General features: G+C 33.7%; 3 protein-coding genes across 4 annotated transcripts; 1 reads left to right on the forward strand and 2 right to left on the reverse strand.

The window, feature by feature from the left end:
• Positions 1-13,128: 13,128 nt before the first annotated feature.
• LOC123720416 lies at positions 13,129-15,084 on the reverse strand. Its single transcript, XM_045677012.1, has 5 exons — positions 14,306-15,084; positions 14,136-14,235; positions 13,966-14,070; positions 13,615-13,770; positions 13,129-13,182 (listed from the first exon to the last, which is right to left on the reverse strand). The coding sequence occupies exons 1-5, from the start codon at positions 15,082-15,084 to the stop codon at positions 13,129-13,131; spliced, it is 1,194 nt and encodes a 397-aa protein (XP_045532968.1).
• Positions 15,085-17,072: 1,988 nt separating this feature from the next.
• Positions 17,073-20,119, forward strand: LOC123713983 (odorant receptor 46a-like). Its single transcript, XM_045667933.1, has 5 exons — positions 17,073-17,842; positions 17,943-18,042; positions 18,102-18,206; positions 19,776-19,931; positions 19,996-20,119. The coding sequence occupies exons 1-5, from the start codon at positions 17,073-17,075 to the stop codon at positions 20,047-20,049; spliced, it is 1,185 nt and encodes a 394-aa protein (XP_045523889.1). The 3' UTR covers positions 20,050-20,119.
• Positions 19,846-25,970, reverse strand: LOC123713976 (arylsulfatase B-like). Of its 2 annotated transcripts, XM_045667910.1 has the most exons (7): positions 25,786-25,970; positions 24,788-24,947; positions 24,362-24,588; positions 23,442-23,547; positions 22,202-22,354; positions 21,267-21,926; positions 19,846-21,183 (listed from the first exon to the last, which is right to left on the reverse strand). In XM_045667910.1, the coding sequence occupies exons 1-7, from the start codon at positions 25,891-25,893 to the stop codon at positions 20,966-20,968; spliced, it is 1,632 nt and encodes a 543-aa protein (XP_045523866.1). In that variant the 5' UTR covers positions 25,894-25,970; the 3' UTR covers positions 19,846-20,965. The 2 variants fall into 2 exon arrangements, with proteins under 2 accessions (XP_045523866.1, XP_045523876.1); XM_045667920.1 differs by lacking the exons at positions 24,788-24,947; positions 25,786-25,970 and adding an exon at positions 24,700-24,723.
• Between the last annotated feature and the right edge of the window lie 360 nt (positions 25,971-26,330).

Genomic DNA, 26,330 nt, shown 5'->3' on the forward strand with positions numbered 1-26,330 from the left:
CGCAGAGTACATCTCTTGTGTTGACGCGTGTCCAGGTTAGTAGTAGTCTCAGTCCAATATCTTTATTTTTTGTTGTCCCTTAAGATTTCTTTCAGCAAATCTGAGGTCTTTGTAAAAATACGACAAGCTTTTAAAAGGTCGTATATATTTCGTTCAGTTGAAGCGTTAGATTAGGCGGATCTACGGCTCAAAAGATTTATGAAGGCAATACTAACTCCGAATAGAGTAAGTGGGCACACCAATAGAATACAAGATATTATTTACAAGATGAATTGGGTTTAATACAAGTAATAAAACTAGAATGTTTTGTACGCAATTATTTCAATATTCCTTATACCGTACAAACATCCAATTTGATTTGTGCATAGTGGATTCTTGAATCTCAACAATTAAGCAACGACACACAGCATAGCACAGACATACTTATGCTTTAGTTATACCGCCGAGTTATACGAGTTATACCGCCGAAACCGCCGAAATCAAACCCAGGACCTTGCGATAGCGCACTTCGTATCATGTCTAGCTGAGCTACAGAGACAAACGTTTATTTTTATTATTTCAATTTAATAATACTCAGCTTGTTACATGATCAATCACAGAAACAAGCAATAAATTACTTCCCTCCATAGAATGAATATTAAAAGTCTACTAGAATAATAACTGAATGACCCAACACAATATATTAATTACTTTCATCACCCATTTCGCATTAACAACAATGATTTTTAATATTCCAGAAAATTTTCGTATTAAAATAAAATCTGCACTTTTTTCATTTCATTTGCTTATTTGAATCAAGTTGTTTTTTTCTAGTTTAAACTAACTCTACTCTCTTTGTTAACCAGCTCTTTACATAGTATATCATTAAGACTTTACAGTTAATCAGATTACTACAGATTTAAATTAGTTCTAAGGTAATTTCAAGGTTATATGTAATGTAACTAAATGCAATATTAATTTTTTATTCACGCGTTCTTAAAATGTCTAATATATATAGTTTGTTTTAATATTTATTATCACAAATGTGCATATATAAAGATAGATCTGTTGAGCAGCCAGATTAAAAATCGGATAGGTTATTATCAAAACAAATGAACATACTTTTAGATACTTTATATATATTGTTACCGAAAAATCCACCAATTTTCCTTTTTAGCGCACACTGTGATCAAAGGACGAGCGCCGAGGCGACAAATTCATCTCTGCTTCAAGGGATACATTATTTCGCCTTTTTGATCGGTCACGTCACGTCAAGCCATACTAAAACACAAAAATATTTAAGCTTTACTAGAAACTATTTGATATATTTGAGTTGAGTTCTGATGTATCATGATGGAGACATAGTAAAGTATATAAATCTCCAAGAAAAAATGCGAGCGCACGTCGAAGTCGATTAAGGTTATCTAGAAAATTCGATTTTTTTCTTGAGACATACGCTATTTCTAAGGTACCTTTTTTGAGTTTATCAGCTTTGGCGTCGGTTTTAGAGCCATTCGTGTATTTTATTTTATTTAAAGTTGAAAATAGAAAAAGATCGTAAGTCGTACCTATATCAAATTTTACTAACAAAAGATTGATATTTCGAATTCGCATGCAGCACTGAAATCAATGCAGGCTTTGGCTTTGATTGGCTGTTATCTGAGAATTTAAACATTAATCTATGTCCTTATTTATGTGTGTAATGTATTATGTTCTTAATTTTTTAATATGTAGTAGAAATGTATCCTACTTGAAGCTTAGAACTGAATAGTCCTGCCAAACCACCTTGATTAGGCCATGGCTACAGGGCACGAAACTATTCCCTTTTTTTTTTTTTATGAAGGAGGTAAAAATGCACAGCTGCAGGCCCGCGAGCGCATGCAGTCGCTATCGCGGGGACTGTGGGGATGGTTAACTCTTATCCCTCTGCTAATCAGAGGGGAGAAACCCGACCCACTAAAATTTCCTCCTGAGCCCTCCATATCGCCTGCTATGCCGGACACATTCATTCTGAATGAATGACGTCTGGCACCGCATTGAGTCCCCCGGGGGTCGCACTAGGCATTCAACCCAGGGAACTCAGGCGAATATGACTGCATACGGGCTCAGCGACGGCGCAGGGGGATACTGTTGGGCAAACGCTCCTCGCGTCTTGCCCCCGCACCCCCGCCTCGCCGCCGCCGAGCACAACCCCTTCGGCCATCGCCACGCACCTCCCGCTGACGCTCGGCAGCCTCCTTCTGCAGCAGGACATGCTCACAGAAGAAGGCCACCGCACGCCATGCCTCTTGGCTACCAAGCATTGCTGCAACAACGCTCGGTAGCGAGAGGTCCGTCCCGACGACCGACACTAGGTCATGGCGTTGCCTCGACCAAGTGGCACAATCGGCCAGGGTGTGCTCCGCCGTGTCCTCTGGGGCACCACAATGGTGGCAGATTGGAAGGGTTTCCCGCCTCGCCACCCTGTGCAGATACCGCCCAAAGCACCCATGCCCAGACAGTATCTGCGCCATCCGAAAGGACACGGCTCCACTCGGGCGATTCACCCATTCCCGTAGGCATGGGCGAATCGCCTCCACGGTGCGTACTCCCGCCCTAGGCATAGCCAGATCATGGGCCCATCTATTAAAGGTGGCCTTCCTGGCTTGCCTCCTTGCCGGTCCGACCAGTTCAGCCCATCGGCCACCTGCCCTAGTCTCACACTTGAGACGATACAGGTCGCCTAGGGCCAACGCCTCTAACTCCCAGGGGGGAGTCCCCGCCAACAGGCACGCCGCCTCGAACGAGACGGTCCGGTAGCATCGAGCCGCCCGAACCGCCATCACTCGCTGTGGCCTCCTGAGTAGGGTGCGGTTCCTCGCCCTCAGCCTATCATCCCATACAGGGGCCCCATACAATGCCATACTGCGTATGATTCCGCAGTACAGCCTCCGCACACTCTGCTTAGGGCCCCCAATATTCGGCAATAGCCTTGCAAGCGCCCCCGCCGCCCCTACAACCTTCCCCCCGAGAGCTTCAAAGTGGGTCTCGAAGTTCCAGCGGCCATCCAAGACGAGACCAAGGTACTTCATCTTGGACGCCACCGGAACCCCCACTCCTTCCACCATCAAGACCGCCCCAGGAGGTGGACCATTCCTAGGGCCATGGAACAATAGGGCGTCCGTTTTTTCAAGAGACACCCTAAGGCCCAGGGACCTTATCCGTCTCACAACAAGAGAGGTGCCGACCGTTGCGAGTCGAGCCACCTCCCCATAACTTGCCGCGTTGGCCACTACGAGGGTGTCGTCTGCATAGCAGAAGACGCGCAATCCCGGAAGAAGCGCGCCCCTCAACACCCAATCGTAGGCCATGTCCCACAGAAGCGGCCCAAGGACTGAGCCTTGAGGAACCCCACACCGCACAGGGTGGTAGGAGATCGTGCCCTCCATGTTGGAGTACACGATCCATCTTTCCGCAAAATAGTCCCCCACTATTTGGCGCAGATACAGTGGGACCTCGAAAAACTCAAGTGCCTCTCTGACCACACCAAAAGGGAGACTATTGAAGGCATTCGCAATATCTAACGATACTGCCAACCCCGTCCGGGCCAGGAGCTTTCTTGCGGGCCTTGAGACGGGTCAAGATAGCCTCCATCTCTATGTCAGAGACTTCCGGAGCCATCTCTCCGGCCGCTTCCACTACAGTCGCCGCCATACACGGAGGGACAGTGTCGGGAGGCAAAGGAAACAGGTCCGCCACCACTCTGTCCAGAAAGGCCGGCTCCAGACTCTCCACAAGAGGCATTCCCGCACCTTTCAGCCTTTTACGAGCTGATCGGTAGGGGCGCCCCCACGGATCATCATCCAGTCCCCGGAGTACCTCCACGAAACTATTCCCTAACCTAACCTAACCTAACCTATTCCGATTTTAAAGTAAATTTAATAGAGGTAACACAATGTACACTTATGAACGTCAAAAACAGAAATGTATAAGAAATGTTTCTAATTTTACATTTACTTCTAGTTCTCAAATCAAGGGCGTAGAGCGGAAGAGAAAAACTCTGTTTAATCGCCAAGTTTTTTTTGTTGTTTTACAAAACGTTTGTAGGGCCTGCAACCATAACACCATGTTCCACAGGACAACTTAAGCAATAAATAATAATTAAATAAATTAAAAACAAAGATTTGTCCTCTATGATGAAATAGGAGCACGCACTTACATTATCGTGGGAACAACATGCAAATACATAGTCGAAATAACTTACATCACCGCATACACAAATTAAAGTACGACCAGTCACAAGAAGTACTCGTTCCCGAGTAAAAACGGAAAATAGTAAATAATTAATTAAACTATTGACATAATGGTTACTTTCATTTAGCTTCCTTAAACGAATTATTGTGTTCATGCATTCTCTAAATATTTGCTAAACAATATATTCTTCCTATTGGAGGAATATATTGTTTAGCAAATTTAATTAAAATACAATTTCCACAGACTTTAGAGTAAATCCAAAATAATCAAAATAAACCGTGTTTACAGAAAATAATAACTAATCAAACCATCTAGATGGTTCTAGATCTAGATCCTCAGTTTTTTTTCAGTAGCAATCGCTTGCAATAATCAGCCTTTTTTTTCATTATACGTTAATTTTAGGTTTAAAGGAGCTTGAGCCACACCAGCACAGCTCAGCACATTAAATTACCTAAACTAAAGGCGTAAAGAAATTATGAATACAATAAATAAAAAAAAACAGACATTGAATCCGCCTATACCATTTTAAATCACCGATAATAATTAAGTTTAATTATAAACATTTTAACGCCTTAAAAAGGTTACCATGAACCTTATAATTAAAGATACAAACAACCCTTATAAAGCTAATAATCCAAATTTTAATTATTATTTAATGATATAATATGTCTGTTATCTCTCGTATTATTCTTTAATTCTCTTATTTGGTGATTACGTCAACATTTACTTAGTCATTATTTACTCTTTTACACATTATGTGGGTAATGCATGGAGAAATAATATATACTGGGAATAGAGAGCCATCTTAGCTTTTTTTGTCATATCTTAATCTATACGTCATTGTGAACATACAACGCCATCTCTTATCGAAACTAACTATATGTATGTTTGTGTGTACCAACACATAGCTATGCACTATAAGAGGTAGCGAATTAGGTACAAGTACTACAATGGTATATATTATATAGGAATAAATTATATAATAGTAGTACTTGTACCTAGTTCTTATTAGTTTAATCAATATTGAAGTTCGAGAGTACAGTAACTCATATTGGTTGTATTACAATATTTGTAACTGCTTTACTTCAATACCCATAAACTGACAAAAATATGTATTTACTAAATGATACAATTAATTAAATAAAAGAATATTAACAAAAACGAAATATTTATTTCTTAAAATGTTTGTGTTTGTTGAAATATTCTAGGGCGAAAGATTTCATTTCATCTCCAGAGTAGGTCAATTTTCCACATAATATTCGGTTGATTGACCTGCACCAACTGTATATTAAGACATTCAGTGTGATTTCTTCAAATTTTTTTTGAGAGCCTCTTTATGTGTTACACATTTGAAGGGAAATGACACAAATGTGTCAGTGTACATTTTTATCGTACCTTTTACAGCACACTTTGAAACATTTTTTTTAAATGTGTCACACATACACGTTGTATTTCCTTAAAACATTGGTCTAAGTCGAACGATGGATAATTTAACCACTTCTTATTTTTAAAATATTTCTTATATTTAAAATATTATGAAAGCCTGAAAAAAGTTAAACAATTTAGCACTAAAATCTTTATAAGACATTGAGTAACACACAATAGTTAACCTTTTCATGGAGGAATGAGAAGGACAATGAAAATTCAATATATTGGTTTCTCAACCATCAAACGGTTAAGTAAATAAATTAATATTTCAATTACTTACCATTCAAATGAAGAGATGTAATAGCTAAAGCATTTGATCGGTTATTACGATTACGATCTCTGTCGGTGAATTGAACATCACAAACTTTTTTCTTTTTGTAAATGTCTTCATTATTCAATCCAAAATTACCTGTAAGATTAACCCAAGAATGCAATTGCTGACGGAATCTTTTAGGGTTTGGAAATTAATGAAGGCTAGCATCTAAAAAATTAGATAAAATATGCATGTCAATATGTTGATAAAGTTTTAAGATTCAACATTAAATCATGAAATAATATGTTTCATAGTGTGTACTGAAATAAATTAAATTAAATTTCTGCTGTTGGTGAAATGGATAAGTCCACGCAATTTCGTAATTTAAATGATCTGTTCTGTTAATATGTATTTAAACAATAAATTCATAAACATAAGCACCATAACACTTATGCCTGTAATATGCTTGTATTGCTTTATTACAACGAGCTCGCTTAAGATATACATCTTAAATTTATTACCCGGTATTTTCGTAACTTTGTCAGTTGTGCTTTTAGGCAAGGAAAGGTCCCAGAAAGATAGGTTATTTTTGTTTCTAAAATCGATTATCTGATTTGTGATACAAGTCGTATCCATAGAATAGTCCGAAATTTTGCACATCGAAATAAGCCCTTTGGGGTGGCGGATCGCTAGGAGAGGCATATAGATCTAGCAATTAACTATAATAATCTGAATAGTAGACATGCCTTAAAAGCTGTCTTTCCTATGTCTGCATGCAATCATATTTCGTAAAGTATGCTATATAATACATGGATCTCCACTTTCCGTGGTATGTCAATGTCAATCCTTGAAAATTAAATGCATTTTTGGGGATTCCTACAAAAAATAACATGTTTAAGTACCATTATTTTTAGAGCTTTGCCTACTTTTGCTGTCAAGAGGAAGTGAGATAAATTGCAGAAAATCTGCTTACGTAAAAATTGAACGGCCCCATACCTACTATTAGTACTTAATATCCAATACTACTGTGTTAATATATATCATACAAAATATTAAAATATAAAAAGTGGATTGTGAGAAGTCCTTTATTTATTTATTTAAAATACAATCACTACATAATTGTTTATATTGTAGCTTTATTTGAGTTTAAAAACATTGTTTTGTCCCGACCGTTTTGAACGCAATATACCATGAGAGACGGAAAAATGCACATTTAAATTTTCCTTAAGAATGTCTTTTGTTAGCAAAATAATATTAAAGTTTATTTATATCAAAGACGTTATCTAAAAGTGGCTGCGTTTTCTTATGAAGAATTTCTGTAAAGCGAGCGTACGGTTGTAGAAGAGGGAAATTGAAAACAAAAAGTATTTACTATAAAAACAATTTGCATAAGAAATGAAGAGCATCAGGTTTTTGCAGCTTGAGAGAATACCGCGCAATTAGTTTGTAGGAACATAAACGTAACGATTTTTATACGTTTTAATTTTATTAGTAATAAACCAACAAAAAGTCGACCAATTAACTTCTTCTCGTCCAAAATATCCTCATCGTAATACTTATTCGGATTGTTAAATCTACTACTACTTACTAACACAGTTTAATTTAATTAATCAAGCGATAAGGCCGCCAAGGCCCTCCTTTTGATTTAATTATGTTCATTTTTTTTTATGTAGTGTAACGAAGTGTTAATAAATAAATAAATAATCATCAGCCCATCTTGCATTTTGGAAATCTCCCCAGTAAATATTGTAAAAGATACATCTAAAAAAACTAATTAAATTTTTGGTTCTTGGTGCGAAGCCGTGAATCGAACATACATAAAAACTTTTAGGTAAAAAAAAATAAAAACAAATCAATGGCGCTACAACCTTTTTAGGTCTGGCCTTCAGATTTATGTAGATCAGATTTATCAAGATCATTTGTTAATCTAATAGTCAAATAGGTGATCAGCCTTCTGTGCCTGACACACGACGTTAACTTTTTGTGTCTAATGCAAGCCGGTTTCCTTCACCGTTCGAGCGAAAGTTAAATTCGCACATCGAAAGAAAGTCCATTGGTGCACAGCCGGGGATCGAACCTACGACCTCAGAGACGAGAGTTGTAGGTTTTATGTAATTAATAATAAACTATAGAAAAAAATCTCATAAAGGCTTACTAACAATTTGTAATCAAACGTAAAATCGTTTGTGAAACAAATTTTACATATACAGATTATTTCATACATAACAAATTCTAATTCACACGTTTATTTCGTTTAATTTTACATGGAAACAGAATGCCTTATCATTTGTTATTCAACAGCGGTTAGCGCTCAATCTGCATTTGACGTACCTTTTGAAAATTCAAATGAAACCAGATTCGCATTCATTACTTGTATAATCACAATTTTGGTAATCCTATATTATATTTCATTAATCTTAGACTACATAGTTATAATAATAATAATAATAAAAACTGGATGAATATAAAATTAAAACAAATTAAAAAAGTTTGGTCTCTATGGCAGTGTACCTGGCAACATTTCCTCGCTGTATTCCGATACTTATTCATTGAGCAAAGCACCAGCTCAGTGATCACCGGTACTATTTACCAGGCACTTTATAATCGAAGTATAATTTAGTCTCCAATTCTTTTATTAATAGTATATATTGATTGTGTATCTGACGACGTAATACGTATTTGGATCTAATAAATAATAAAATAATGATCTACACCGGACATTATTTACTGGAATTCCGGGGACATAAACTTTACCAGTTGAAGTTTTAAAACTGATGTACATTTTATCATAAAATTTTATATTTTGTACAGTGTGGCGCATACCGTCAACCAGAATTTAAATGCTGCTAACTGAATATTTTTAACAATTCTAAACAATTTTACAGTAAAGCGAAAGCTTTGATACGTATTGTTCAATGTCAAAAAATACTATAAAAAATAAAATGTTGACTAAAAATCGAATGTTACTTAAGAACATTTTTTAAATATTATAAGTTTGTCTCTATACATTTCAATAATAAGTCAACACGGTTTATAAATCTTTAGACACAATTGAGAAATTTATTGAGCAACCGGAGTCGTTACAAAATAGTTTTTAAAAGGGTGAATAGGAATTAAAAAAATAACTTGACACATAAAAGAAAGATATCCACGTATCTTAGACGACACCCGTGAGTGGTTTGGGAAACATAAAATGTATTATTAGTTATTTAATCGAAAATAAATGACTATATAATAATAATAACATTTAATTTTACATTTAGTTTCATACACTAACCACTATCATCAGACCTTTTTTTGGATCTTTAAAAAGTTTAACCCCATATGCCCCATTTAAATTCAAAGGAGAAACCGAAGAATACGCAGCAATTAATTAAAACTTCTCACAGCTGTATATAATGTACACATATTTAGAAAAACAGTACGCAAATGTTTCAATTATGAAAACTGAAACTAATTTGCGCTGAGGCTGTGCGCCAGCAACAAGAGCTTGAACTTTTTAATTAGTTCACCAACTTTCAAAGAAACATTAAAGCCTCCAATTGGTACCACTCCATTTATCACTTGCAGTAAAACGCATATTCTAAATATTGCAAATACTATTGAGTTATAATTATTACCGCTCGGTTAACATTGTCCAATTTACTGTGAGTAGTGATTACTAGTACTAGTAACAGATAACTGATTCGGTAAATTAGCCATTAGTAGTAGATGTAGATAATGTTTACTACTATTATAAATTACTGTGATGTATGATGTCTGAGCAAGATATTCCATTTATCGAGAAACGCTTTCACACTAACATCACGCTACAAATAATAGGAATTGAGAATAAATTATAAATATCGCAAAAACGGGAAAAAATATTTCTTTTGCTATATGACAGAATTATTTTCTTTCTTGTCTTTCTTCTTTGTCGTATACTTTCTAAAAAGTATACGACAATCATCTATCTTTGAAGTTATAAACTTTTTTATCGAAATTAAATTTGTTCAAAAGTAATTAACTTAATAAACTGTAAATATAAAAGCGGCTTCGGAAATAATGAATTCGTTTTCGAAGTTGCTATTAAAAACATGGTATCAATCCTTCATACGTATTTCTTCACAAGTAATTACGTTTAGATTACTGTCGACATAATTTAATCTCAACGACGAAATCATAATTTTATACTCCGCAACTAAATAATATTTAGTTCCGCAAACGTGCACGTCGCACGAGTCTTAAATGAATGCGCGTAACAGCCAAATATAGTAAAAGTAGATTCATATAATTTTGCAGAAATATATTATAAATATATACATGAAAATTTATATATGTGTGTTTATTTCAAACACGTGGCCTAGAAACCCTGGCATGCTTCATCCAGTTGGTGAAAAACACAGTTTCTACATGCGTACGTCCGATGACTATATATTTTTGTAACATTTTAAAACACGTTCATTTTTTACCTAAATACATTTCTCTATGGATTTAATTATCTCAATATATTACGATATTATTTTTGATGATTGTGATTACAATGAAATATTCAGCAACTAATTATAGGAAGTGACATTGACTATCACTTTATGTATTTTTTTTTGTGTAATCTATTAATTTGTCTTGTGGCAAATACGTTTAAATTATCAATAAAGAATTTATTAGATATCTGTTCGTGATAAAAGTCAATCAAACGCTACTAAATCAATGCTAAAGGCATAGGCAACGTTGGAATTTAATCAAAGACAATCAAACCCAAAATTCTAGTTTACGGGATACAATTGCCTGTTACGTACTGTTACTAACAAATTAAAACCATGCCATTCACTGCAACTATTTAATAGGAAACTTGTTCTTATTTTATACCTTATATATTCTTATTTTAGAGTAAAATTTACTTAACAAGATATGTGAAAAAATACATTTTACTTATAAAAGAATCTAGATGTCTAATTAAGCAGGATTTTTAATAAATAAGACTCCCGCATTTTGGAATGGACCACAACTAGACGCTAAATAATTTATTACTAATTATTGGTTCGGCTTTGTAGACTGTATCGAATATAAGGTAAATCATTTATTTACTATAGATGCTCTCTTTCTCTAAATCATTTAGTTGCATTTTCACTAAAAGAAAGTTAAACTACAAGTATCTATTTTTATTTCTTAGTCTAAAACCAGTAACATCTTGACCACTTTCTTTGCAGAGTTTTCAGGAATCCTTTATTTACGAGTAGGTGTATGCGAATACAACCTTTTCTTTTAGATAATGGAAAAGAAGTACATCGTAATAATCAAGACTCTATGTTACTTAGCTCACTGCTTACTTTAGGTTTCGCGATTTGGATGACGCGGAAAGTGACCCAATATCATAAAATGGTGAAATTGACACTAAAGTATGTCTTCCACAGTCCCTGCTACGTTATTCATGCGCCGGACAATCTTCATGGTATGTTACATTGGCACAGGTGTCACCAAGATTTAACAATAGAGACGTGTTATGCGATTTGAAGAAATCTAAATAAGTAAATATAAATGACCAAAATATCAATATCAATAACTTAGTTGTTATTTCGTCGTGTCGTAATTTTATTACCTAAGGATTAACTATTTTTTTTAGTTCTCGAGTTAATTAAAGAAAAATGCATGCCAATTGTCGTTTTAATTGAGGTAATTGCCAGTTGCTACCAATAAGTGTTGCACATCAGATGTTAATTATTACAAACGATTGGACTTTTAATTAAACATTAACTTCCGGTCGGAGTTGGTGTGATTTTAAATGCGCTTTTTAATCCGTTTATATGGCCATCAATAAAATATATCACAGTGTAAAAGTTAAAATATGAAATCTTTGACTTTGTTTTTTAACATTATATAATATTTTAGCCCTCTATTTCCAATATCTTATATATTCGTTTCCTTTCCTCTAAATTCATCTTATGAAGTTGTTATTGTGTTCTTACGGTAGCGACCCGCGTGTCCCTTGCTGTATGTACTGATGATATATGACGAAGAGAGTAGTGAAAAAGAGTGAGGCTCAATACGCTTGGAAAAGGAAGGTAGAAAGTCAGAGGTAGGAACTGACAATGAACGATAGGAATATTGTCGTCTGGCGACAGGAAGGACGAAGGAGACAGAGAATTTTAACAAAAACAATACCTGCCGATAAATTGTTGAAGAATTGTTAATGACGTCATAAATTAGTTTGTTGTCATCAGCAATTTAATTTCGACTTTAAAGTCTATTTTTAAAGGCCTCTGCTTGGTTCGACCGCTTCGGAACTGAGTGACTCATTTTTGTATGGAATCACGCTCTTTGCCTTTACAGCTCAACTAGGGCTAGCGTAGCTCGGCTTAGGCCGTCGCGGGGTGGTCAATCGTCTAAAGGGCAGGACGGAAGCTCACTGGAGTGAGCAAGATGACTCTGGAGTCATTATTATTATCGAACATTGAATAGTCGTTAATTTATAGATCTAGCAGCATTGACAAATTAAATGAACCATTCGTGTTAACGATTTTGAACCAATTTGACTATGTTGTGATTAAATTATAATAGCAGATGACACTAACACCATTGCTCCTACATTCATAATAATGATTGAAGTGATTATTACTACAAACTATTAAAAAGCCTATTAATTTGCAGATTTATGTCTGTCTGTAGTGAAGCAATGCTTCCACCGGCTTTGCCGGTTTTACAAAGTTGATGAACCCTATAATTCACGTAATACGTTATAAGACAGAACCAGTCAAATAGGTCAAGCCGTCTACGCCTAATGTTGTGTCAGTGAGTCAGCGTTAAAAGATTGCAAAGTGCTGGGCGCGGCGTCTTATTTTAAACATGTTTGACGCAATGAAAAATCAAAACGATGGACTATTTTTAAATATTGTATGTTTTATTAAGTACTACCTATTACATATACATCTTATACAAAGATAGATATGTACTAAGTACATGAGAATATTTATATTAATTATAGTTTGTTAAATATTGCAATACAAGTACATTCGTGATTATTCAAATTTATAAAGCAAATAAAATTACAATACTCTGTTATAAATCTTCGCTTGATGATCCGTTTTGCCTATACTTAATTTAACGATTTTGTTTAATATTATAAAAAAGAGTTTTGCTATAAAATACTTATTCGTTTTATGTTATATTTTGATAACAGTTTTGGTCCAAATATATTTTTATATTACCTATGATTAGATATGTTTGTTATTTGTTAAGTGCATGTTATAAAAAAAGGTCTAGTCCAAAACAGCAATTAAAAGATTAAAGAGAGCATAGGCTTGTCGATAAATCTGAAAAAAAATACAATTTGATCATAATTCAGACGAGTAATGTGTTATCTTACTATTTATGGTTTCGAATTTAATTAATTACTATATTTATCTACTATTATGAAATTAACAATAATTAGATAGAACAGGAAAAAATTAGCTAAATTTCAACCTTTCATAACTAATAATAATTGATAATGAAACTCGTGAATTCTGTTACTCTTAACTGAATATCTTTTCTGCAACATTACTAAGTGCGTATCCACGATTGTCTTCTTGTGTTCAACTTTCTTCTAATAAATTCCCCTATAGTTCGCTCCATATAGATAAAAATTAATTAACAAAAAAACCTTTTCAAACTGAAAAATCTGTCTTTCCTATATTTGGCAATACATGTAAATATGATCTTTCTCTTTAAATGTCGTATAAATTGTGTGTTGATTCAAAACCTACGTCAGTTAATTGTTCGAGGCAGATATCAAGAAACATAGTGCTTAGGCCAACTGGCCGGTCCACGCGGATCATCAATAATAAGATTAACGTTCGTGGTTCTCTTTCTACGTGATGCTCCCAACCACATGAATATAGAGCCATTTTTATATCATTGGTCTGAAATAATATAGTAATAAAATAGCTAAATTTAAAATAAAAGGTACACGGAGTACATGAAGTACATGGATCTAAGAACTACGCAAATGTTAAATGTTATTTAAAGTTACTTTTTATATCTGCATATTTAACGACAATAATAACGTTATGTAAGCTATGAGCGTGCGTTTTTTTTAATACAAAAATTAATTTTACCTTTTCCATAAGCAGATCGCCGTAGTAACAAGGAAGGCCACATAACAATGTGGCTCCAAATACGAATCCTATAATTTCAATGTTCATTTCTCGATTAGTATTACCCTAAAACCCAATCTTACCAACATTACTCCAATTTGATATACGTATTGAAAAAGAACATGACTTACCTCCTTAAGTTGATAAAAAAGAATCGGCAAAATAACGATCACAGCCTTAAAAATGATTTCGTGAAACATTTGCAGGCTCTCATTTGTTTTTTTCATAAAACTAAAATATATGATAAATTAATTACAAATTCATATATGTATCTAAAACTAGAAGATCAGAAACATTATACTTATATGTCATGGAGAGATGTTTAGCAGCCAATTTGAGATTATGAACCTCAAAACCCTTTTTTCTTTTAGAATAGGTCTCCGCAATTCTTCGTCTCACTAGCTCGAGTTGACCACATCCGTGTAGCATTAATATTGGACCCAACGCCGGACCAGCTATATACATTATAACTGCATATATATAACCATAAGTAAATAGCGCAAACAGTGATAAACACACCGAAGTTTCATTTTTCCAAATCTCCAAATTTCCAGGATAGGTTATATTATACAGATGAACACATTGAAACTCTCCCGTCATTGCTGCATTGTGTACCATTGGTAAAATCGCACTTAGCTGATGTATTATAACACAAGATAACGCCAAAGCCAACCAAGTGTACATAATCATTTTACCTCTTTTAGCATAATCTAATACGACATTGTAGTCTTCAACTGCAAAGTGTTTGGCCACATCGTAGTCTTCTTTCATTTGATTTATTAAATCTTGAAACCGAAATCGATGCCACCCCATGACAATGTGATATAAGGAGACGACAGTAAATATTACAATTAAGACTCCATGATAACAAGCCTGACTGAAGTTTCCATCCTTCAAATCGTGGAAAAATGTACTATAAGCAGCGAAACTGATACCAAGCATGAATATTCCATACATAATAATGAATTTTAAGAACCATTTCTTGTCTCGTGGTATGTTTGGATGAGTTTTGTTTAACCTCATTGCTTTTAACATGGTTTGAAATATTTTCTCGAAGCGTAATTCGTCACAAGTATTCATGTTGAAGTAAAAAAATTAAATTTTGTGCGCGTAAATATTTAAAGAGTTCTATTGTGTTCTGCAAATTATGAAAACAAGGAATAAATTATGAGTTATGTTTTAATGATAAAATAGTAATAATTTTACGGTGGTTTCGTACATAGTGATAAAATAATGTAATGATTTTATGATATTTAGATAAAATCATATTATTTATGAATGAGTTCAATTCCTATATTTGTATATTGCAGCTTACAAACGTTGTGTAAAAAAAATAATGGTGGAGAGTTTATTGCCAGTTCCTCTCTTCCGTTCTACGCCCTAGATTTGAGAACTGGCAGTAAATGTAAAATTAGAAGCATTTAATGTATTTTTTTTTCGACGTTCATAAGTGTACATTGTGTTACCTATATGAATAAATGACCTGTGAGCCAATGTGAGAGTCCATGGGCAGCGGTATCACTTAACATCAGATGAGCCTCCTGCTCGTTAATTATAATAAAATGTGTCCTAAAATACTCCTGTTATGCTTAATGCATAAATTCGTGGGTACCAGATATACTCAATATTGTAATCGTATTCCTTAAGTCAAATTAATCACTCGGCATGACCTAAGGTTTAGACACTTTTTATATTTAACTCTAAACATTATATATTAAACCGTTGAAAGCTTAGTAAATTACCCTGAAGACGACACGAAACGTTTAATTTTCTTAATAGCTTCTTGTAAATTCAAAAGGACTAAATAAAAACTTAATTATTTGCGAGTCCTTTCCACTGGACCTTGCTTTAGAATATTAAGTAATCTCACGATTATTTTATAATCAAGTCACCTCCATCTTCTATATTCTTTTAATCTAAAAATACTTAGTGCCTGGTACTTCTGTTATTTTTTCTCTATATTTGAATAGAAAATTTTATTTTCATGTTACCATGGTTACGATGGTTTTGCATAGAAGTAACATCGTAACCAGGGTAACAGATGTGGTATGGTACATGTTTTATAATAATGCCGAAGTAGAATAAACTTTATCACATTTTATATTTATAGCATCAAACCCAGAACTTTCACGCTGTAAGCACGTAGCGTCTCAAGCCCATGAACATGTGTTTTTATTTTTAAATATAAAATCTGTATTAAACTATCAATCGACGGTCTAAAGTGCTATATTATGTAGTGATAATTGATTGCTGATTGGTGAGTGGAAGAAATTCGATTACGCTGTAATTTCGCTTACCGAGTAGCTGTCACCTGTCAGGTGTCAGATGTCAGAACCAGCAGTGTTGATGTGTACCCTTTATGGAATTGTTCGCTAACCGCGTATTACGGTTGTACTAAAGCTTTCTACATAATGTCCCTGCAATTTAAATTTAGATTTTTATTCAAAAAACATGATTTGTACGTCTCAAACTGCATTTTAGGTTTATGTATAAGTTTGCAGAAAACTCTCGATTGGGAGAGACTATAATTTTTATCTGTTTTAAACCTGTAAGACAAGAAAATGCTCAATTACAAACCCGAAATAAGTCGACTACTAAGATTAAGAGTTGAAACTTAGCGAGAAAATTGACTCCCGTATATATATAGTATTTATCATACGTTGTCATACTTAGCACGATCCCAAATCTGGATCCCTTAGACACGGAGAAAATTGTTTGTTATGGGTGCATATCTCTATCTCTCTCATATATGAGTTTTTGCAAAGTTTCACTTACACATTCTTGTATGTCAGTCAAGGCTTTTCAGATTTAATATTTTACGTGATCAAAACGCCTTAGAATTTCCATCATTTTATCTTAATTCCGTAGCAAATTTCGAGTCTGCAATAAATATCTCATTGTAATTTTAATTATGAAAAATACTTTACAATCATAAATCAAAATATTTCACTGTATTTTATCATAAGTATATAAATGTCAAAGACATTCATGAATTCTCAGGCGCATTAAGATCCATATAAAAATGCCATTCGTACCACATATTATTCATTATCGCCATCGCCGTCAAAATGAGCGACTTAAATTTGGTTTTTGATAAAGAATTTAAAATCACTACAATGGCAATGAGATTCAATAGATCCTGGCCGCATGGAAAACGTAGTATGTTGTGTAAAATTCAAGTTTTTCTTTCGTATTTCGTCAGCATTGTAACCTTGTTTTTTCTTCTTTACTCTATGGTTTTGCACGATTTTCCGGACGAAGTCTATGGTGAAGTGGTCAAGAACGGGATAATTGTAATAGTTTCCACCTCTGTTGTAATCAAGTTTTTTATTCTAATACATCACCGAGAATCTCTTGTAAATTTAATTAAAATCGTACAGAACGATTATGAGGAAGCGGAGCAATTTAACAACGACGATAAAACTATCATTTTGGACTACGCTCAAAAGGGGAACGATATTTGCAAAATCTGGATAGTTATTGCTGCGGGTGCTAGCATGATGTTTCCTATTAAGGCTATAGTTTTAATGGCATATTACAGTTACAGGGGAGAGTTTAAACTTGTCCCTATATTTGATATGAATTATCCTGATGTTATTAATGCTCATAAGTACGAACCAAAGATGTATTTCTTGCTTTTTCTTTTGATCTTTCCGTTTGATTGTTTCGCTGGGACCATGTACGTAGCATTTGATCCCCTTGTGCCTATATTTATGTTGCACTTGTGTGGTCAGCTGCAATTACTAAGTAAACGAATAACGCGTTTGTTCTCTCAAAATGAGGCGGATATAAAAGAAAATTTGAGAAGCATAAATATAAAGCTGCAGTCTATATATAGGTTAGTACATTATTTCAACACGACAGAACGATAAATATTTTCTAAAATCTTGTTGTTTTTATTATTTATTTTGATTACAAAGTGCAGTTCTCTTTTTCAGATTTTTGGAAACCGTTCAAAATATATTCACCGTACAATATGAATACAACTTAAAAACAACAACATTTTTAATACCATTTGCTTTTTTTCAAATCCTTCAGGTAAGTAAGATTTAAGATTCTTTTTAAAAGAAATGTATACTAACAAAACCCTTTTTTAGTCTCTGAAAAATCGTGAATTCAATTTGGAGTTCGTTTTCTTCTTTGTTGGGGCTATTCTACATTTTTATATTCCGTGCTACTACAGTGACATGCTCATGGAGAAGGTGAGATGGATCATAAACAATATCCATTTGTACTATATTTAAATTTGACCTTTTTGATTTGACGATATGAAATATAGATACTAGCGGTCAGACGCTAATTAAATATACCTCTCGTTCAGCCATAAGTTCTGTTACAAATGAAATTTTGCATTTTTTTAAATGACGTTCATATTTATTAGTCTCAGAAAAAATATATATATTCAAAATGGCCATCTTTATCATTTACTTTGCACTGTTTCCAAGGGATAGTTCATCACTGCTTGCTTGTCGTTTACAACAGGCCTCTAAAAGTGAGTGAGAGATAATTTGAAGTCCAAAGGGTTGAGGTCTGGGCTAGATGAGGGCCAATCTTCTGCTCTTATAAAGTCCGGAATGTTGGTTTCAGGCCAGGCTTGGGTAGTTCAAGTTTTGTGTTCTTTTTCACAAACATGTAGTTTTGTGACTCCTTGATAAGACACACCCCACTAAACCATCACTGACGCAGGATGTATCACGTGTGCGCGACCACTTGAGCAGCTTCTTTAAAACGTGTGAGCGTTCACTTTATCAATTAATAATAATTGTACTGTTCTTCAAATAGTACGATATACGGCTGATAAAAAGCTTTTGAAGTGTCTAGAATATGACCGACGGCTCCACACCCACTTTGTGCAAGGCGATCATGGCAATCATGTTTTCTTTAACACCCCTTCCACATATTATTCCATACTGAACATCAAAAAGATATGTGAAATTGCGAACAATCTAAAGAAGTTTTTAAAATAATTAAGAAATTTAAAAAAAAGTTTTTATGTAACAGTATTTATGGCCAGACTATTGATAAGCTTCAGTCTGGTAGACAATACCAGGCTCCACAGATCTTGCTCGCACAGTACACTAGCATCGGAACAGTGACAAAATCTTGGGATCTCTGATACCACCATAATTTTTATATGTAGTCTCTCACCTATCGCCAAAAAGTGGCGGTAGAACTTTTTAGATCTGGTATTTCTTGATCATTTGTTTTTGGCAAGGTGATCACCCTTCTGTGCTTCACATACGTAATCGATTTTTGGGTCTAAGGTATGCCGCCATATTGGCATGCATTTTCTCACAATGTTGTACGTACGCGCAAGTTAAGTGTTCACATGGACCAAATCACAGAAGTGTTCGAACCTACATCCTCAGGATTGGAGTCGCACGCTAAGGCTACTAGCCCATCACTGTTCTCACACAGTTCCACCTATATATTGAAAATGTTTTGCTTATTAAAGAAATATAGATACTACGTGAAGATTTTATTCATAGTTCATAATATTTAACTTAACATTCATTTGAATATAGGAAAAATAATGTTTAATTTTTAATTTATTCGTAATAAATATAAACACTATAACGTTATCTACGATGTTTGTTAATTTTTATTAGTAGTCGTTTATTGCTTTTCGTATCGTCTATCTTGTAATGAATAAAAATCAAACGTTACATATGCTTGTAATTCGAGATCTCCTATACCTAAGCACAACATATGCATTATGACTCTTCTACTTTATGTAGTAACCAGGTATGAATAAATAATTGTTTTAACAGAGTGGAAAAATGCGGGAGGCAATATATTCCAGCGGCTGGGAGCATAATGCAAACATAAAAAGCAGAAAAACGATATTATTCATGTTGACCAGGACTACAATGCCGCTCGTTATCCGTACAATATTTTACCCCATTTGTCTTGACACGTTTGCCGAGGTAAGGTCCTTCATGTAAATAGTTTGACTACCTATTTTTGTGGGTAATGAAACTTTATTTTCAGATGAGTCGTCATTCTTATACCATTTACAATTTAATGAACGCTGCATGGGGATAATTATATTTCCAGGACTCGATTTTATAGTTGATGTGTACATTGTATAAAGAAAATAAATAGTTTCACCCAGATCTCTATATCTTTCTTACTTTTATTAGATTATTATACGCTTGTCAACTGTACTTTTTCATAGAAAAATATACGAATAAATGTTATAAAATGTTTAAAGATCCGTCATCAATTCCTTGAAGATTAATTTTGGACATTGTTGAATTGTTTGATTTTCCTAACACATATATTAATTGTGACTTCGGAAATTCAAGACGAAAACCACGCCTGGTACAAGTAATGCGGTAAATAAACAAAATAAGTATTTTTTTCAGTCTCCGATTTGAAGAGCTTTATTTATTTAATTATTTCGTATTATATTTAAATCTAGTAAGTTAAGAAATCTCAGATGAAAGCAAACTATCAGCTCTTAAAACCTTGACATCGTTTTGAATTCGTTATAAGATGACTCTTCAAGCAATAGATTACGAGTTTTATTTATTTAAATAAATCAGTTCAAATCTATATAAATTCAATAACCTATTAAAAATATTGATATTTTTTTAGTTGTTGAGCTTAAAAGTAAATGCTTAGTGAAAAATGGTTTATCGTAGTAAGTTTATAAGTGCCTTAACGTTTTGCAGACCCACGTTATCTAAATATATGATATTCAACATGGAAAGTTTATCTTCACTTAATTCTTACTATTTACAATATACATAATATTTATTAATTTAAATGAAAAAAAACCTCTTACTTATTAGTCTATTTTTACAATTATACTATAATGTCTTATGCTCATCTATAATGCCTGTCTAAATTAAAGAGTTGCAATGTACATTAAAAAAGTAAATAATAATTTACAGCATACTGTCATAAAAATGTACCATAGCGTTACTAAACACTTCTCTAAGCTGCTAACTAAACTTTACTCAGATGCGATCTCGTCAGCCCATATTGTCCATGTGTAATTATGCAAGCTTGGCGCAGCTTTCAAGTCTCTTACGAGCGGCACTTTCCTCGGAATTGTCCTTTTAATCTCGTCTTGTAAACGGGAGTATAATCTATCAACAACATCGGGATAAGTACCTGATAAATCCAGTGTTTCACAAGGATCCTGTTTTATGTTAAACAGGCACCGTTTATCTGAAAAAACAATCTTTTTCATTAATGTGCTCTTTTGCAAATTCCTTTGTCTTCAACACAAAATTAGATATAAAATAAACTACCTTTATCGGGATAACAAATTTCACTATTATCATTCACTGGACAGTCTATTTTCATGTACTCCCTTAAGTTTATATCGTTTAATTTAAAGGGAATACCCATTTCTGTTATGACGGAATATACAGCACTCTCAGTAAGAGCTTTTCTATATGTGGGAGGATCACAAGTGAGTCCTCTTAGTTCTCCTCCTTGGTGATTACAATATTCAGTCACAACTGTTCCCGTAACTAATTTAAACTCATCCTCAATAATAGCAGCAAATCCACTGTAGTCGTCGATTTCGAATATGACATTGCGTTTGGAGGACTTATTAGAGGTGATACTATCCCATAGATCAATGCCATCAATATCTTCTGGTGGAGTTGCACCAGCTGCTTTTAATAATGTAGGCATCCAATCGGATACATGCATATATCCTTTCCATATATTATTAGTTTTAGTCAAGTTCTTGCTCCATATCAATCCATTAACTCTAACACCTCCTTCAAATGGAGTGAACTTAATACCTCTTAGTGGATAATTGGATGCATAATTGACTGAAGCACCTGTCGTTGCACCACCATTGTCTGATATAAATACGATTATCGTGTTATCTAAGATTCCTTTTGTATGCAGTGCCTTTACTATATCGCCGACACTATCGTCTAATTTCTTAACCATACCTGTTAGAAAGAAAAATATAATTTATATTGTCGATAAATATCTAATAGTTGTTTTATAATATATTATTTTCAGTGCAATGCTACATTAATCATTCTATGATTTTATTCTATATATATTGTATGTTACAATTGTTCGAACATTCATTGCGTTTTTATTCTCCCATCCTAATCTTATCAAATACAATGACGTTGATGCTCTTGCAAGAGATTAAATGAGGGTTACGTATAATTTTTTGTTAGTTAATATTTAGCTAGAATGATCCTATTTTTAATACCAGCATATATCCTTCTTTGTGGAGAGGCAAGAAATCGCATGTCTCGCACGATTTCCGGCGGAGCCTGTAACTGCGCTCCCAAGTTACCGGAGTGGGGTGCGTTGTGTGCTACCATTAGAAATAGCGGCTTGTCTTTATCATGATTGCTTATTACTGTAAACAGAAAACAATATAGTATCTTGCGTATATGAATCCGTGTCTCTCTGGCTATTTTTCGGGCCTCCTCAATCCATTTTTCGTAATTCAAACATAGAATCGTCGCGTCTATTTATTAAGCCAGAGGATAAAACTATTAAACTACTTACACTACTAACTAACATTTAGAATATTAATAAATACTCAAAATATATTTTCTACATATTAGAACAACAAATTAATTTATAAATTGCGTTTACATTATAAGTATAAATATAAAATTTTGCTTTGCTACTCCAGAGACTGTTTGATTTTCCGGAACGAAAATTTACTAGGTTTTTCTGTGAATATTTCTATATAAACCTCAGAGTACAAGTCATAATTTTCTAATTAACACAAATTTTTATAAATTATATTAAATTTAATAATTTTATTAAATTAAAATATAGGGGTTGATAGTAAAGGGGTGAAAATTTATGTAAAGGGTGGTATGTATTTTTGTATTTTGTATCATAAAAAAACAAAACATTTTTTTTGGGCTGGGCACTCCTCATCACTTAGGCCTTGCAATATAGATAGTAGCCTATTCTCCTATTCGCAGACTTACTAAATATGCATATAAATTTCATAAGAATCGGTCTAGCCGTTTCGTAGGAGTATTGAAACGAACATTGTGACATGGGAATTAAATATATATGTAGAGCGAAGTACACTTATGCAGTTCAGAAAAGAATTTATTTTAGTTCCAAATTTACATTTAATACCAGTTCGCAAGACAAGGCCGTAGAGCGGGCAGGAAGAACTGGCAAGAAATTTTCCGCCACTCTTTTTAATCACTAGGTCCTACAAATTGTTTGAACTGGAGCAAATAAATCCCAAGGCCTAATCCTTGGGATTTATGTAATTATCATTTAAATATTCGTCAAATTTATATAAAGTTTTATTGATTAATTTAAGTTTAACGAGGGCTTTGAATTTATTTAGAGATAATTCTCTAATTTTGCTTGGGAGTTACTTGTAAAAACGAATACAATTTCCATATGTGGAACCACATCGATTGATTAGAAACCTTTGAACCAAAACCTAACGATAATTCCACACTCACTTGATTTGGCTTCCGCATTGTAAAGGTCGGTGATATAACCTTTGGCGTCCCAGGCTGGGGTCATATCTCTATATAAATCAAAGCCAGCGACATCTCCTATAGTCCACTATAAAATATAATAAGTAATATTATTAATAATTCAGTTACCTTGACCATCTTCGAGGCTTAATGGTACATCCAAAATAAGGCACAAAAGAAAAAATATGCGAAGTACAGTTTCTTAGTTTATTGAAATCACGAATTGTGGAGAAAAAGTTATTAATAGTTTTTGGGATTTGTAGAAAATTATATGGTTAAAAATGTATAAAAATATGTCTATAATAATGCCGGGCGGCGTTTTATAAACCTCTCCTAATCGTGCAAAAAAATTATTTATATAAACCAATGGCGCTACAACCTTTTTTGGTGCGGGCCTCAGATTTCTGTTCATGATCATTAATCGAATAGGCGAGTAGGTGATCAGCCTTCTGTGCCTGACGCACGCCGTCGACTTTTTTGGGTCTAAGGCAAGCCGGTTTCCTCACAATGTTTTCCTTCATCGTCCGAGCTAATGTTAAATGCGCACATAGAAATAAAATCCATTGGTGCACAGCCGGGGATCGAACCTATGACTTAAGAGATGAGAGTCGCATGCTGAAGCCACTAGGCCATCACTGCTCTATATCGTACAAAATAAGAACTAATAAATATTTTACACTATTACTTTCGAGTTCTCTGCTTTTTCTTTGGAAATTATAAGACGTGACAAAATATACTTCAACGATTTCAAGCTTACAGCTTATTAATATTTCCTTCACAACCAAACGAACTGCTAAAATAATTACACATACTTCGCTAACAGGTATATATACATATACTTACAGGCACGTTTTACTAATGAGCAAAAGATATGTCTTTTTGTATAAGAATTATTTACTTACAGTCTCCTGCAATATATATTCATAGTAATCAATAAAACCGCCTCTATGTCCAAAATGGCTGTCAAATCCGCGATATGTTGGTAAATATTTCTTCTTCGAATGCCCAAGATGCCATTTCCCAACCAGTCGTGTGATATAACCTAAATCTTTGAAATATTGTGGTAATAATTTATGTATCAGCGGTAGTCCTCTGTCTTCTCCATTTGTCAAGGGATATCCTTGCATTCCTGAAATATCACAATGCCTATTTATAATTGTACATCCGCGTGAAAAACAATAACGAACCTTCAAATTATCGCACTTATTTATTATATTAATTATTTAATACCTATTAATACCTTTGTCACGGAATTAACTTTAAATTGGTAAATAAAACAAAATATAAAAACATAAGAGGGTAGATTTACCCATTTATTTTACACCTACCTACAACGTGAGCATATTTTCCACTAAGCATGGCTGTTCGCGACGGTGTGCATACACAGTGGCTGTAGTAGCGTTCCAACGCTACACCGGTCAGTGCCATCATGTCAATATTAGGAGTTAAAGACTGGTTAGACCCATGGAAACTGACATCATCCCAACCCTATCAGAAACGAAATACGTTAGTTTTTGTAAAAAAAATAAAAAGAATCTTTCAAAGTCCAAAGATTCTGGAGAAGAATTATATTGGAATATTTGCTCGTAAAGATAATTTCTATTGAAAAACACAGTTTTTTATGAATACACAATACACCAAATATTTTTTTTACAAATACGAAGTTCTCAGTCATCACACGGTAGCAATTACTAACGCCATCTTGTGACAAAGTTTTCAATTAACATTATCGTTTCTCATATTATATATTTTCAAAAAACAGAATTTCACAGCTTTTACTCAAAATTAAAGTAAACTTTTACCTAAAAGTAGTTAATTATGAAGAAAAGATTTTCAGAAGAGAAATCTAATTACGAAATGTAAAATAATGTTCCATGTGAGAATATCGGGTTCGATTACCAGCGTTAATTAATGTTTATTTCCAAATAATATAATATTTATACGATTAAAGAAAAACATCGCGTATGCTTTAGACCCAATAATAGACGACATTGACGAAAGAAGGATAAAGTGGAATAGACCCTCTTTGCCATTCTCTATTGGTATATGGTTATGGGAACTCATACGCGATCATATGCTAATCAAATTATACTTCAAACGCAAACAGTGAATAGGTTTGTTTATACAATAAAAACTTTCTCGATATACATACTTTTGAAATTTTGTAGCTTAATATGAAACTATTTTGGCAGTTTCAATTTACAATGAATGATAAATTTTTCATCTAAAAAACTGGTAAAAAAAAATCTTTCGATATAGAAATTTCGATAAATATTTATATTATTAAATACTTTAATAAATATTCCATATAAAATTAATAACTTACCAAGTCATCAGCAACAATTAGAACTATATTCGGCCGGCTATATTTCCCGTCACTCACAAGAAAGCAAAATGATAATAAATAAAAAAATGTAATAGTTAAAAAAAACATTTTTACACGAAAAATATCATAACAGAACTAGCGTACAAATATTTCAATAGATACATTTACAAACAATACGACTGTCGATCTTATTGATAGTAAATAAACTGAAGCGACAACAACTTCTTCGAGAGAATTATGCAATGATATGACACAAGTATTAGCGGGTCACAAGACAAATAAATTTTATCCTCCATTTCACTGTAGCTCCCTTGACCTATAACCTTTCCCAATTTTCACCCGCACTGTAGACAATGTTAGTTATAAACATTTTAATACAATAACAGATACTATTTTCCAATACCTACTAACCGTTTTTTTATTTATAAATGTCGCAACAATTGTCAATATTTCCATCTACATAGAAGTAGAAAGCATTTATATGTTACGTACGATACTCTAAATTGATTTAATTGTAAGAGTAACAGACACATTGTCTGAAATTA

This window comes from Pieris brassicae, chromosome 1, assembly GCF_905147105.1.
Source record: "Pieris brassicae chromosome 1, ilPieBrab1.1, whole genome shotgun sequence".
Lineage (NCBI taxonomy): Eukaryota > Metazoa > Arthropoda > Insecta > Lepidoptera > Pieridae > Pieris > Pieris brassicae.